At 41.1% G+C, this 11,368-nt stretch overlaps 2 protein-coding genes across 6 annotated transcripts; both read left to right on the forward strand.

Annotated features, from left to right (window-relative positions):
• Positions 1-252: 252 nt before the first annotated feature.
• Positions 253-6,767, forward strand: gfod2 (glucose-fructose oxidoreductase domain containing 2). Of its 2 annotated transcripts, none has more exons than XM_034116691.1 (3): positions 253-347; positions 1,667-2,037; positions 3,259-6,767. In XM_034116691.1, exons 2-3 carry the CDS (start codon positions 1,785-1,787, stop codon positions 4,158-4,160), a joined length of 1,155 nt encoding a protein of 384 aa, XP_033972582.1. In that variant the 5' UTR covers positions 253-347; positions 1,667-1,784; the 3' UTR covers positions 4,161-6,767. The 2 variants fall into 2 exon arrangements, with proteins under 2 accessions (XP_033972582.1, XP_033972584.1); XM_034116693.1 differs by having other exon boundaries at positions 299-351.
• A 780-nt stretch (positions 6,768-7,547) lies between these two features.
• On the forward strand, positions 7,548-11,085 carry LOC117471193. Of its 4 annotated transcripts, none has more exons than XM_034116035.1 (5): positions 7,548-7,777; positions 8,159-8,545; positions 9,158-9,541; positions 9,769-10,164; positions 10,608-11,085. In XM_034116035.1, exons 1-5 carry the CDS (start codon positions 7,753-7,755, stop codon positions 10,934-10,936), a joined length of 1,521 nt encoding a protein of 506 aa, XP_033971926.1. In that variant the 5' UTR covers positions 7,548-7,752; the 3' UTR covers positions 10,937-11,085. The 4 variants fall into 4 exon arrangements, with proteins under 4 accessions (XP_033971926.1, XP_033971929.1, XP_033971925.1 ...); XM_034116038.1 differs by having other exon boundaries at positions 7,549-7,777; positions 8,243-8,545; XM_034116034.1 differs by lacking the exon at positions 7,548-7,777 and adding an exon at positions 7,784-7,872.
• The last annotated feature ends 283 nt before the right edge of the window (positions 11,086-11,368 follow it).

Consider the following 11,368-nt stretch of genomic DNA (forward strand, 5'->3'; position numbering starts at 1 on the left):
CTGAATCATGGGGAAACAGAGAGAGAATCCACTTGTTCCACTTGACACAGCAATTAGTCACATAATTAATCCATGTTATGTTTTAGTTATTTGCCTTTAATCGATATAATAACAAGTTCCACAGGGAGCACATTTGCGTGTATTTAGTATTAATGTGCGTAAGGCTAAAGCCATAATTTTTAGGTGTAACTTTCCCTTGATTCTCCGCTGGTGAGCCATCTCCTTCCTCCTGTAGTATCTCTGGTCCTCCCCACAGTCCTGCCGTTGCTACTGAAGTTACCACTAGCAACTGGGCAGCGCCCGGCGGAGCACCTTCAACCGCTGTTCATGTTGTCCTGCTTCATACAGTAGGTAGCACATTTTACTCATATGATGGGTTTTTATCAAGCCAAGTTCAAAGACAGTTAGACGACTTATCTCTAGATATTAACTCTGTAAAGTAGCTTTGTTTATCGGGGGCTTTTTGGGCTCGTTTTGCGACTGGCTAGCTGAACAAGCTAGCTAATGTTAGCTAAGTGTGTGTGGACACTAGCTATCCACCATCACACTCCTATAGACTGTTCAAAGTAGTGGCCACTTCGCACAAGTAAGTGGTATTGTTAAATATAGCTACAGCCAAAGTACTTTTGATCCCAACAGCAGTATTGTGTGCGTTATTACTTTGTTATCTGATTAACAAATGGCAGCAAGGCTAGGTTACTTTCAGTGTTGTCTGTGTGAGAGAAAACCTGGTAAATGTGTTTGTTTGGCTGTTTACAACTCGAGGTGATCCAGTGTGATAAATGCAGACCATATGTTTCTAAAGGTTAACACAGGTAATGCAGGTGCCATTATCAGTCTGTGGTTGTACAGTCATGGCGACAGGCTGCCCCTGCCAGCCAGTATTTTAATGTCACCATCATATCTTCTCCCATACATGTATATTCCCAGTAATATAAATAGACAAACCATGTATAGTCTCTTTTTTACAACCCCATTAGAACTCAGCCAACGAAGAGCTGTTAATGGGTAATTAACCCTCCACCCTACTTCTCAAAAGAGATCATGGTGTAGGCAGGTGCTCCACCATACAAAACCCACTAACAGCACTTTCATAGGCTGAAATTCACACTATAGTTGCATATTCATAACAGTTAGTTTAGAAAGTCAACAAAGGTTGTGTTAGGAGATAAGGAATACAATAATATCACAAGTCATTTTTATATCTATATATCATGTCATTTAGTTGTTGGTGAACTATGCTGTTCTGTGTTCAAGTTGTTGTACATTCACACCACTGAATAAGTGTTTAACCTGGATAGGGTCAAACACACAGACATCCGTGGCTCTACAGAGGTAGAGGTGACGTTGACTTTAGGTGGGTGTGGATCAACTGAGGAATGGCATGTTAACTATGTAGCAGGACACAATGCAAGTAACTATCGGAGACTGCTGATGGGAGAAACTGGTCTACACCTCCATTAGACATGTTTGTCCTGTTTGTTGATACAGTCACTGGAGATAATAGATATTGTGGAAAAAGAGACAAGTTACTGTACTGGTTTTGGTTATCGTATTAATGTGAAATAGATCAATTATCCTATAATGTCTGGTCTTAAATTCAGCATTAACTGCTTTGAATGAAAGTCAATGTGACATATTATTTATCTCCTTTTTATTTTTACAGGTACAATCTTAATTTCCAAAAACAGTCAAGACATGAGAGGAAAGTGAATTGTATGCTCTTGGGATGTTGTTGAGGCTGGCTATGGTTCGCACGTAAGGTCGCACTGAGTGGCACTGCCATGTTGCCAGGAGTCGGTGTATTTGGCACGGGCAGCACAGCCCGAGTGCTGGTACCGCTGTTGAAAGCTGAAGGCTTTGAGGTCCATGCAGTTTGGGGGAAAAGCGAAGAGGAGGCAGGCTGCCTGGCAAAGGAGCTCGGTATCCCGTTCCACACCAGCCGATCTGATGACGTCCTGCTGCACCAAGACGTCGACCTTGTTTGCATCTATATTCCACCCTCAATGACAAGGCAGATTGCTGTCAAAGCACTGGGTAAGAAGTCACGCACTTACTTTTATCATGCTATCCTGTCCAAAAACCTTGGGCATATTTTAAGTTTATAACAAGCACTTTTGCACTTAACACAAGTGCAAAACCTATAAGCATGCAGTCACTCTATCACAAGCCATAATAAATACATACAGGATGGCTGCTGGACATTTTTTATTTTACATACAACGGTTCAAAATGTTTTTGTTTAAGTTAATGATTACAAAAAAAAGGAACTTAGTTTACTTCCTAAACACCAGCTTCAGATCTTATATAACAGTTAAATACTAAAACCATCTACAAATACATACAGTTAATGTGACTTACTTGACCCAGCTGGGCCTGGTGGGTCGGCTCTGGAACAGATTTAACATTTTTGACTGTAATAACAGTACTCTCCGAAAACAAAAAATGGCTGCATTTTTCTGTAACCTATTCCTCAGGGTTTATCCTAGTGATGTGATTAATGACAATCATAGGCGTAACCACAGGGAAAATAGCATTTTGAGGGACGAAAAAGAAAATCCTTATGGAATAAAACCTAACCACATTTTACATCTGTTAGCAGCTCATTGAAGGAAACATAGCAAACACATTTCCTTATCAGAGGAGACTAGATCTATAAAGTTATCTTACTGTATCTGATGGAATTCCTGAGTGTTGACCTCAGCTTCCTGTTTTAGTTGCAACTTCCTGAGTAATTCCCCACCAAAGTATTTATCAACGGCACTACTCCCAAGGCCGCCAATCTCCATATATAAAAGCCATACACACCCTCTGTGCTATCGATGTGGCTGCATGAGAATGTTGAGTTTTTTGTTTATTCATACCAATCTCCAGGAACTAAGGGTTAATAGCATTTAAAGCAATCAACTCCACAGGGTGCCCGAGCACGGACATATCAAGTCCAGCCTACAGCTTAAAATCATATTTATTATACACTCAGTTGCAACTTCAAAATGAACAAATGCAGTTTAGAGAGGCATAGAACAAATCTGATTAGGAACCCTCGTAATCAACACAAAGATCACCAGATTAATTAAAAATAAATTAGTTGTTCAATCTTTTTGTTACTGTTTTTACAATACAACCAAAAAATCATTAAAAAGTTTGTGGGGTGACATGATATTGTATTTTGTTAAAGTAAAATTCTAGTACTCTAATTGCACTCAGTCATTTGATCAGACATAAGTATAAACCCTTCCTGTCTCTCTCTCCCTGCAGGTATAGGTAAGAATGTTCTGTGTGAGAAAGCTGCAACCGCTGTGGATTCCTTCAAGATGGTGACTGCTGCCAGATACTACCCACAGCTGCTCAGCATTATGGGTAATACCCTGCGCTTCCTGCCAGCTTTCGCAGCAATGCGCCAGCTGCTGGTGGAGAGATATGTTGGCGAGATGCAGGTGTGTGATGTGCGTGTGTATGGCCCCAGCCTCCTGGACCAGGCGTACGGCTGGACGTGTGAGGAGCTGATGGGCGGAGGCGGACTGCACACCGTCGGCTCCTCCGTCATTGACCTTTTAAGTTACCTGACGGGTGAACGAGCCCATCGTGTTCATGGCTTATTGCGGACCTTTGTACAACAAAATGGTTTGATCCGAGGCATCCGCCGCGTCACCAGCGATGATTTCTGCTTCTTCCAGATGTTGATGGGTGGAACCGGGTCTCGCTCGGGCGGCGTTTGTTGCACCGTCACCCTGAACTTCAACATGCCGGGGTCATTTGTGCACGAAGTAATGGTAGTCGGATCCACTGGGAGACTGGTTGCCAGGGGGACAGAGCTATATGGCCAGCGCAATGGGAGTAAAAGTGAGGAGCTGTTGCTAGGTGACAGTGGGTGGGTGGGGCCAGAGGTGAAAGAGATGCCCCTGCCTCACCTGCAGGGGCTCAGCTCCATGGTGAAGGCACTGAGAGAGTCTTTTCAGGCTCATGAGGAGCGCAGGTCATGGGCACGAGGACCGGTCGCCATGGCACCGACATTTGAAGATGGTCTGTACGTGCAGACCGTGGTGGAGGCAGTGAAGCGGTCCAGCTGTAGTGGAGAGTGGGAGTGTGTTGAGATCATGAGTCAGGAGCCAGATCCCAATCACAACCTGTGTGAGGCTCTGCAGAGAAATAAGAACTGAATCTATTTATAAACCCAGTGCAACTACTACATGTGTCCGACGGTCGGCCTCTGAATGTTTCTCCTTTCTGTCAGCTGCTGAGGCAGTTTACATGTACCATGACTACTTACATTTTGCATTTTCACATTCTGCCACATTTTGAGCAGAATATTTTTGCTTTAGAAATCAAAGCTGTGGATGTTTGTACCCTCACAGTTATGATTTGTTTTTACACTAAATGTGTTGACCTCAGCTCCATTATTCTGATTCTCAACCGAAAATATTATTATAGCTGTGTCATAATCTACCTGTGCTCCGTTTACATGTTTATTATCTGTACCATGCCAAAAAGTAGACACAGCTTTTAGTATCACTGGAGCCTAAAGTCATGGAGCAATGCCTGAAAAGTTCCCTTTAAATAAGGTTGATATATGTCTCCTGTCGGCAAGGCACCACACCTATGTCAAATATTGGCCAGGAGAAAAAGTCCTTGATAGGCAAAATACAACCTTGCAGTCGACGTCCGACCGTTTGCTTATCCTCACTTTAAGAAGCTTGTGTGGACATATTTCTGTCATTTATGGAACCAGCCGCTTATATGCAGGTTGTATTTTGAGACATCAGACCTTAAGTGGTTTCAGTGTTTCCCAGAGTTATATATTACACTACAAGATAATGGTCTAATGGCTATGTATCAGCACTAACAAAGCTGTTAAGTTGCTGCAACCTAACACGTCTCAGGAGGGATCGCAATTTCGTAGTTTGGCTCAAATTGAAACACAACTTTAAGTACAGTCCAACCGAGAAAACATGTGAATCTTTATTGTACGTATAGATGTATGTTGGTGTTAATTTATTTTCAGCATGAATAGCACATTATTCTGAAAGGAAGTGGGCATGAGGATGATTTGACTAACAAAACTCTTTCAGTGCTTGGTTTCAGTGCTTGCAGTGTGGCGACTGGCACAATTCAAATTATGCTCTTTTCGAGCTCGGCCTCTTTAAAATATAGAATAAGAATAATGGAGCTGTGCACTGTTTATTTTTATTTTTTGGATTGTGTAACAATAAGCATACATTTAAAGAATGAATGAGGGGCTTGTAGGTTTTGATGTTAATATATGTCATGGCATACCTAAAATACCAGGGATTGAGCAAAATAAGCTATGTTAAACTGAACATTAAAAAGTCTAATTTATATAAATCCCCTGCAAAATGTCCGATTCCTAAGGGTAGTCTTAAATCTTTATATCAGATGTCACACATCCTGTCGGTAGAGCAGTTATGGTGAGCTGAAATTATGAACTGCTACGGTGGATTTCAGTAGTGGCATGTTTCATTGAAAGTATACCAACTTCAAACCACTCCATCCATATGTTCAGTATGCTCAGTCATTTAAATATGACTATTTCCAGATACACTACTTGTAATGTTTTATATAAACATCTTCTGGAACAAACGGAACATATGGACAGAGTTGAAGTAGTAGCTGTAGCTCACCTGCTAAAACTCACCACCTATTAATCCATTCAAACTTTCAGTAAGGAAGGAAACTACCACCTTTTAGCCTGTCAAGCATTTATAGGATGAGCATTTGATGCTCAAATGAAAGATTTTAGGTGGAGTAACGCAATGAATCTTAGAATCCTAGAATAAGTAACCTTTTATTGTTATACTGACAAAAGTTTTAGATATTCAAAGACCTAGGATATTTGACAACTAAATTTAGTTTAAAATGTGTGTCAAAAGGTTTGTTTACATGAGATAACAATTGAAGTTATTTTAATGCTTTTTGAAAGATTTTGTTCATGCAATCTATGCATTTTAAGTTATTACAGATGTTTAAATCAAGAGAGAGGAGTCTGCCCTTCATCCGAACACCTTACTGATCTTTTCATTGAGTAGAACCACTGGATCTGATGTGCACAAGAGTGTAAATGTGTGCCTCTCTAAGTTGCTCAGACCAAGCAAAGTTTTTGGTTGTTATAGTCGCTCACTGCATTTCAGTACTGCTGAATAATATTGGGCTCGGCGCTCCTGCTGAGACAGGAGGTGAGGACAGAAACAGGCTGCTGTTTGTTGTATTGGTCTGTTCCTTTCTTAGACCCACGCAGGATCTGCATATAAGGAAACATGCACCTAACACGCTTACCTCACGCTATCCTAACAATGCTTTGTAATTAATCAAGTTTACATTAAGTGTCTTTATAAAACACATCACCTTTTCCCGCAGGATTTTCGACGACCCACCACTATTAAAATACATTCCAACCAAGTTTTCACCTTCTTCTTTTTCTCTTGTTCTTTGCACTGATAACGGATAAAGCTGCCAGATATTTAATATGCTGTGTGGTGCTATTACCAGCCGGCTCACTGCGAAAATGAATTTAACACGTGTCTGTATAAGGAAGTGTTTTTGTATTTATTTATGTCTTGGTGTGGAGAAAGTTTCCCATTGTTTATTTTGTTCAGTGTTTGTGTCTTAAGTATGTGAATTTCTGTTGTAGTATTTATCTTGTTTAGTTTTAGTGTTTAATATGGCTTTTTGAGCACAATTGATGTTGGTAAACTGTACTGTTCATTTGCCTGACAGATACTTCCTTAATAAATACAGTTGTATTCATTTACTGTCTTTGTTCAGAAAGTGTATTAATTATGTAAAGATAACATATACATTTTTTTGTATTGAACCCATACAACACATATTCAAAATATTCAGCAAGTCAAATCTTTGACTCAGTGTTGGTTGTGTTGTATACTGATCTGGCAGTAAGCTTATATTTACTCATTATCACACAAATAAAATGCAATGTGTTACATCATCCCTCCTCCCTCATCTCCATAGAGCATATAGTCACCATCTCTGAATCGGAGCATTGTGCTGCAGTCAAAGGGTTTACAGGATTTGCTTTCTGGAAACAACTTTGAACATTTGATGCAAATAACTAAGCTGTGCCTGTTCTCAAAGTGCAGGTTCAGCTCTAAAAACACATTTTTAAACGACGATTGAACACTATCAATTCAACATCTTGATGTATAGTAAAGCTACGTAGGAACCAAAGGATGCTTGATATATGAGAGTTGACATTTAGTTGTTCAGGACAGGTTCAACCATAAATACAGATTGTAGAAACGTTAAATATGTAAAAACTAGGCTACATCCAACATATCAGAGGTAGGTAAGTGAAATATCCCCACCGTGGTCACAGAGAATGCACTTTAAAATTACATTTTGGAAACAGAGATTGTATTCAAATTCCATTACATTAATGTATTATTGAAATGGGAGAATTATGTGGGCTTGAGTTTAATAGACATTCACAGATCGGTAACTCCTATAGTTGTGTTTGTAACAAAAACTAGCCGACTATCCCCGCCCCGGATATGACTTTAGGACGATGGCAGCAATGCATTGTGGGACAATGTGTAGCAACTAGCAACCCTGATATAAACACAAAAGCTAATAGTCGACATTTTAGTTAAAAAAGACGAATATTTGTACACTATTTCTCAGTCCGATGCCGGGTTAAGAAGCACCGGGGACAGCGGTAGTCACAGTCCGTAAATTAAGCGCTGTTTTGGGATTTTTATCAAACCGTCGACCTTCGAGAAGATGGAATCGAAACAAGTCACTTTCGGTATGCTTGCCTTTAACTCAGATTAAACAACTAAATAATGTCCTTGTTAACGATTGCACACACTGCTGGGAGCACACAACAGCAATTCACATTAGGTAAACAACCAAAGAGGCATCATTATGTTTTTATTTACACCAATGCTTTTCCTCCTGAGACATGTCGAAATGTGGAAAAGCAACTTTGATTTGACTCTACACTCAATTCACTATCATGTGCATCATAAAACGGTTAAAAAGTAAATTAAAACGTGTCTTCTTTTCCAGTCATACACCTTAAATAAAAAGCATGTTCATGATCATTCTAGTGCTGAAATAATTAGTTTGCAATTAATGCAAATGTTCAGTTGCAGCATTAATAACTTTCTGTTTTCCTGTTATTTAGTGGAGCTGGCTTTGGGGGATGCACAACAATACAGCTTCCCCACTGTGAATGGAGCAGTTATTAAAAGCATCCTGGAAATTGCAGATGGAGCTCTGGTGAAACAACAAACTCCTGAAGAGGCGAGTGATGACCTCCCTGTCGAACGTACACAGAAACGGAATAGACGCAGCTTAATTTGGAGGCACTACGATGAGACAGGCAGTTCTTCAACTGTTCGCTGCCGCATTTGCAGCAAGTGGCAGAGCTTTGAAGGCGGCAGCACCAGCAACCTGCATCGGCATATCTCAACGAGACATCCGGAAGTGTCTTCTCAGCTCCGAGCAGACAGACAGCACTTACAGAGCTCACCTGCTTCTGAGGACACATCAACACAACCAAAGACCGCAGGTGAGACAGAGAAGCAGGGAAAGTTATTTGGTAGTGTTTTATAACTCATTGCTGTTTGTGTGTGTAGTTCAGTTAATACACACACCTTCTGATGCTCAAACTTGAACACATCATCAGTGTTGTTTCCTGGAGTCACTGGGTGTTCAGGACAGCCCCTCTTCCAGGCAACCAGGCCGAGGTTGATCAGACCTCAGCCTGCGTTCAAGTGGGCGCTGTGGCTCAGTGGGCTAGTGCGTTGAATTTAGGATCAGGGGAGCACAAGTTCAATCCCCACTGCAGTCAGCATGTCGTTGTATCCTTGGGCAACACACTTCACCCCAAGTCGCTCCTGTGGGGATTGTCCACAGTATGGAGTGTATGTAAGTCGCTTTGGATAAAAGCGTCTAACAGAACACAAAGGGCATGCAGGTTGAAAAAGTTAGTTCATTCTAACTTTTTTTGCCAAATAAGTGAAATATGTCAATATGTTGTTTTTACAAAACATGATATGGTCTGAAGGCGTCACGTTTTTTCTCTTGGAACAGTTATTTAAATAAAATCATATTAAATAGTAATCAGCAATGAAACATTAGTTGCAGTTCTCTTATATAATTGTATTTTCCCTTTTTTTAGTGGACCTGGATCTGGCAGCTGATGAATCTGAAAAATTAGATGAAGCTGGCGTAAATTCTCCTTGTGACATCTACCTGGACCAAGATGCAAGCATAGTGGGTGATATCATCCCTGTAAAAATTGGCGTAAAACGGATTAAACGCAGCTTAATTTGGAGGTACTATGATGAGACGGACAGTTCTTCATCTGCTCGCTGCTGCATTTGCAGAAAGTTGCAGAGCTTTGAAGGCGGCAGCACCGGCAATCTGCATCGGCATATCTCAAAGAGACATCCGGAAGTGTATTCTCAGCTCCTAGCAGACAGGCAGCAGAGCTCACCTGCTGAGGGCACATCAACACAACCAAAGACCGCTGGTGCGACAGAGAAGCGGAGAAAGTTATTTGGTAATGTTTTATAACTCATTGCTGTTTGAGTGTGTAGTTCAGTTAATACACACACCTTCTGATGCACCAACACATCATCAGTGTTGTTTCCTGGAGTCACTGGGTTTTTCGGGTCTTGCAACAGACAGCCCCTCTTCCAGTTATTTAAATAAAATCATATTGTATAGTAACCAGCAATGAAACATTAGTTGCAGTTCTCTTATATAATTGTATTTTCCCTTTTTTAGTGGACTCTGACCTGGATCTGGCAACCGATGAATCTGGCAAATTAGATGAAGCTGGCGGTAATTCTCCTTGTGAAATCTACTTGGACGAAGATGGAGTTGGACACATAGTGAGTGATGACCACCCTGTACAAGTTAGACGGAATAAACGCAGCTTAATTTGGAGGCACTTCGAGCATCTGGACAGTTTAAATGCTGCGCGTTGCCACATCTGCATGAAGAAGATTCAGTGCTCTGACGGCCGCAGCACCAGCAACCTGCATCGGCACCTGTCGAAGAGACACCCAGCGGTGTTTACTCAGCTGCTAGAAGACGACAAGCGGAAATCTCGACCAAACTCATCACGGGGCTCAAATGTTACTGGGGCCACATCGACATTGCCAGCGACACACTGTTCTGGTAATGTTGGTTTTTTAAAGAAGTATATACTTTTGTAGTTTTTACAAATAAACAACAAAACCCACCTCTTCATTTATCAGTAGACTAAGTAATGATAAGTATTGAGTAATATGTTTTGAGGTTAAATGCAACCCTGGTTTTATCTAATCAACATTTGAAAGAATGTTATGCATATCTCTCTGTACCTTTCCTTTATAATCCAACTGTAAAATAAGTAAATATGAAGGTAAAATGTCCAGTTAGAACATGATTTGATTACTTGTGTATTTAACCAACATAAGTACAAGTGTTGTCATTTTCTCAGTAATTGAAGTATCTCAGCATCAAAGTGAGGTAGATACATCTGCTACACTTAAACAGTTTATTAACATTAAACATGTTTGGTTCTATTGTAGCCAAGATGGAAAATATATTGAACACAGCCTTCTCTTTCCCTCTTACAGGTGCATTGGAAGATTCAAGAGCATCAGAGGGAGAAAAGCACATGTTCAAGAGAGAGCAGGAGCTGATAGAAGCTCTGAGGCGAGCGCAGAGACAGGAGGCTCGAGCTCTGGAGGATCAGAGGGAGCTGCTTGAGATGCTGCGGGTGGGGAATGCCAGGGAAGCGGCTGCAGAAAGAGAGGAGATCGAGTCACTAAGGAAAGCACAGCTGGAGGAAGGCAAATACTTGAGTAAACAGAGAGAAGAGCTGAAGAGTGAAAAGCAAGAGCTGCAGAGGCAAAGGGAAGAACTTGTATTGTTGTCAAACAAACCTGGTCCTGCCACCATATAGAATAGAATAGAATAGAATAGGGAGGGATGAAACCCTCTTTAATGTCCGGTGCCTTGCTCAAGGGCACCACGGCAGGGCAGGAGGTGAACTGGGACTGTATGACTGAATTTGTATTTGATTCAAATACCATTAAAAAGAACCCAACCACTGGTCGGTTGTTTTTGTTTCTGTAACACCTGTGTTGCACTGCTTCTTCATCCCTCTGCTACCCATCTGGGGCAGACTCATTTAATTATGTGATCTCCTGATATTATTCTGGCATCAAATGATTCAAAATGTCCAGGACAAACCCCTTCCTCTGAACTCAGCCTGCTTTCACTAATGACTGCAACAAGCCATTTTCAAATGTAAAATGCAGGCAGAGATTGGTTATACATTTGCCGCTCACTCTACATGTCTTCGTTTCAAATCTTTATTTAACCAGGTGGTCCC

Source organism: Trematomus bernacchii, unplaced genomic scaffold, assembly GCF_902827165.1.
Source record: "Trematomus bernacchii unplaced genomic scaffold, fTreBer1.1, whole genome shotgun sequence".
NCBI classification, from domain to species: Eukaryota; Metazoa; Chordata; class Actinopteri; order Perciformes; family Nototheniidae; genus Trematomus; species Trematomus bernacchii.